General features: G+C 34.2%; 1 protein-coding gene across 1 annotated transcript in view; it reads right to left on the reverse strand.

Moving 5' to 3' along the window:
- Nucleotides 1-987, reverse strand: part of CBG23785 — a gene marked incomplete at both ends in the record, with an annotated part of 2527 nt that extends 1540 nt beyond the window's left edge. The window contains 7 exons of the mRNA XM_002647865.1: nucleotides 97-176; nucleotides 219-254; nucleotides 426-563; nucleotides 606-644; nucleotides 745-802; nucleotides 850-885; nucleotides 931-987. Coding sequence (XP_002647911.1) covers nucleotides 97-176; nucleotides 219-254; nucleotides 426-563; nucleotides 606-644; nucleotides 745-802; nucleotides 850-885; nucleotides 931-987 — 444 coding nt within the window. The remainder of the gene's footprint in view (nucleotides 1-96; nucleotides 177-218; nucleotides 255-425; nucleotides 564-605; nucleotides 645-744; nucleotides 803-849; nucleotides 886-930) is intronic.
- Nucleotides 988-1624: the final 637 nt, after the last annotated feature.

Raw genomic sequence — 1624 nt, forward strand, 5'->3', positions numbered from 1 at the left:
TCTTTCTAAAAATCTTTTATAGAATTCCTTAGCCTGGTCAGACAAATTATTTGCAGTCTCTCTTAGCAGTTCTGCAGCCTCTCTTGGCAGATCTACTCCATGTTGCTTCAATTCCTCTAAATAGTCTCGAATTCGTTCCAATGTTCTATCCGATATATCTTTTCCATGTTCGAATTCTGAAAAAAAGGGCACTCGCGGAAAAACTGCAAAAGTCTTACCTTCTATGATTTTCTCCAAAAGTTTATCGAATGCGGCTGAAATTTTTTTTCTTTTACTATTAGTTTGCACCATATTCTTTGAATTCCAAATAAAAAATCATGAAGATTGCTCACATTAAACATTTTTCAGATTTTTTAATGTTCTTCTCTAAAGAAATTCCCCTTCCAACTCGTTTTTCAATTCCGAATCAAGATGCTCATACAAACCTCGCAGTTGCTCTCTGTACTGACTCAAGAAACCTGGTCCTTCTTTCTCTACTTCCTCCGGTACTTCAACATTGGGATTGAGTAATTCTCCAGCAATTGCTTCGACATTCTCTTTTTCGCTATTTCCAACATCAAGTCCTTAACACATATTTTTTTGCGGGAAAGCTTTGAGAATCTCACCTTCATCGATTCGCTTCTTGACCCATTCTCCAAGCTTCGCTGAAAATAAAAGGCTTTTGTTTTAATTAGTACACTATTATTTGAATTCCACAAAAAAATCATGTAGATTGAAGAATATATTTTTTCCAAAACTCCTTACGATAGTTTTCTTCAAGCTCGTTCTTCAAATCCGAGTCAAGTTTGTTGAGCAGATTTTTCTGAAAATAAAAAAAGAAATCTTGGATTTTTCAGTTTTCGGCTATACAATTCCTCCAGTTAATCCATTGGTTAAATCAGAAATCTGAAAATGAATTCATAATTTTCAGCGTTATTTTCATAATCTTACCAATCCAGCTGCTCCGAATCCAACGAGCGAAAGGATGAGAAGAATTTGAATATTCATGTTGAGAATGATATTTTAGGCTTCCATGCCTCTCCTTTTATATTGATTCATTTTTAATAAATTCATGTTTACTGCTCGATTCACATCTCTATTGAGTCCATTCATTCTATTGTCACAAATTGGCACAGATCGTTTCAATTATTAAAAAAATCAGTATTTCTGCGTCTGAGTATCTCATAGCTCTGTGACGCCCACGTTTTAATGAAGTTGTGTAGGCTGACATTGGCTTCGAAGCCTATAGAATCCATTGTTCAAACTAACACAAATATTCAAAACACGATTTTATTGGGAAAATTTATTCGAAAGAAATCCAAAAAAAAAGATGCTTGACAACGATTGCGAAACTCAATATACCGTATAAAACCTCTAATAGAACGTAAATATAAAACCTCTAATAGAACGACACCCGGATCGTCCACTTTGAGTCTATATATCTCACTTCTTTTGAAAGATATCAAAAAGTGGTTAACTAGTAAAATGTTTATCAGGATATCAGCAACATTTTACTAGTTAGCCACTTTTTGATATCTTTCACAGGAAGTGAGATATATAGGCTCAAAGTGGACGATCCGGGTGTCGTTCTATTAGAGGTTTTATATTTACGTTCTATTAGAGGTTTTATACGGTATATTGAGTT

The sequence above is a fragment of the Caenorhabditis briggsae genome (genome assembly GCF_000004555.2).
Source record: "Caenorhabditis briggsae AF16 supercontig from assembly CB4, cb25.NA_041, whole genome shotgun sequence".
NCBI lineage: Eukaryota > Metazoa > Nematoda > Chromadorea > Rhabditida > Rhabditidae > Caenorhabditis > Caenorhabditis briggsae.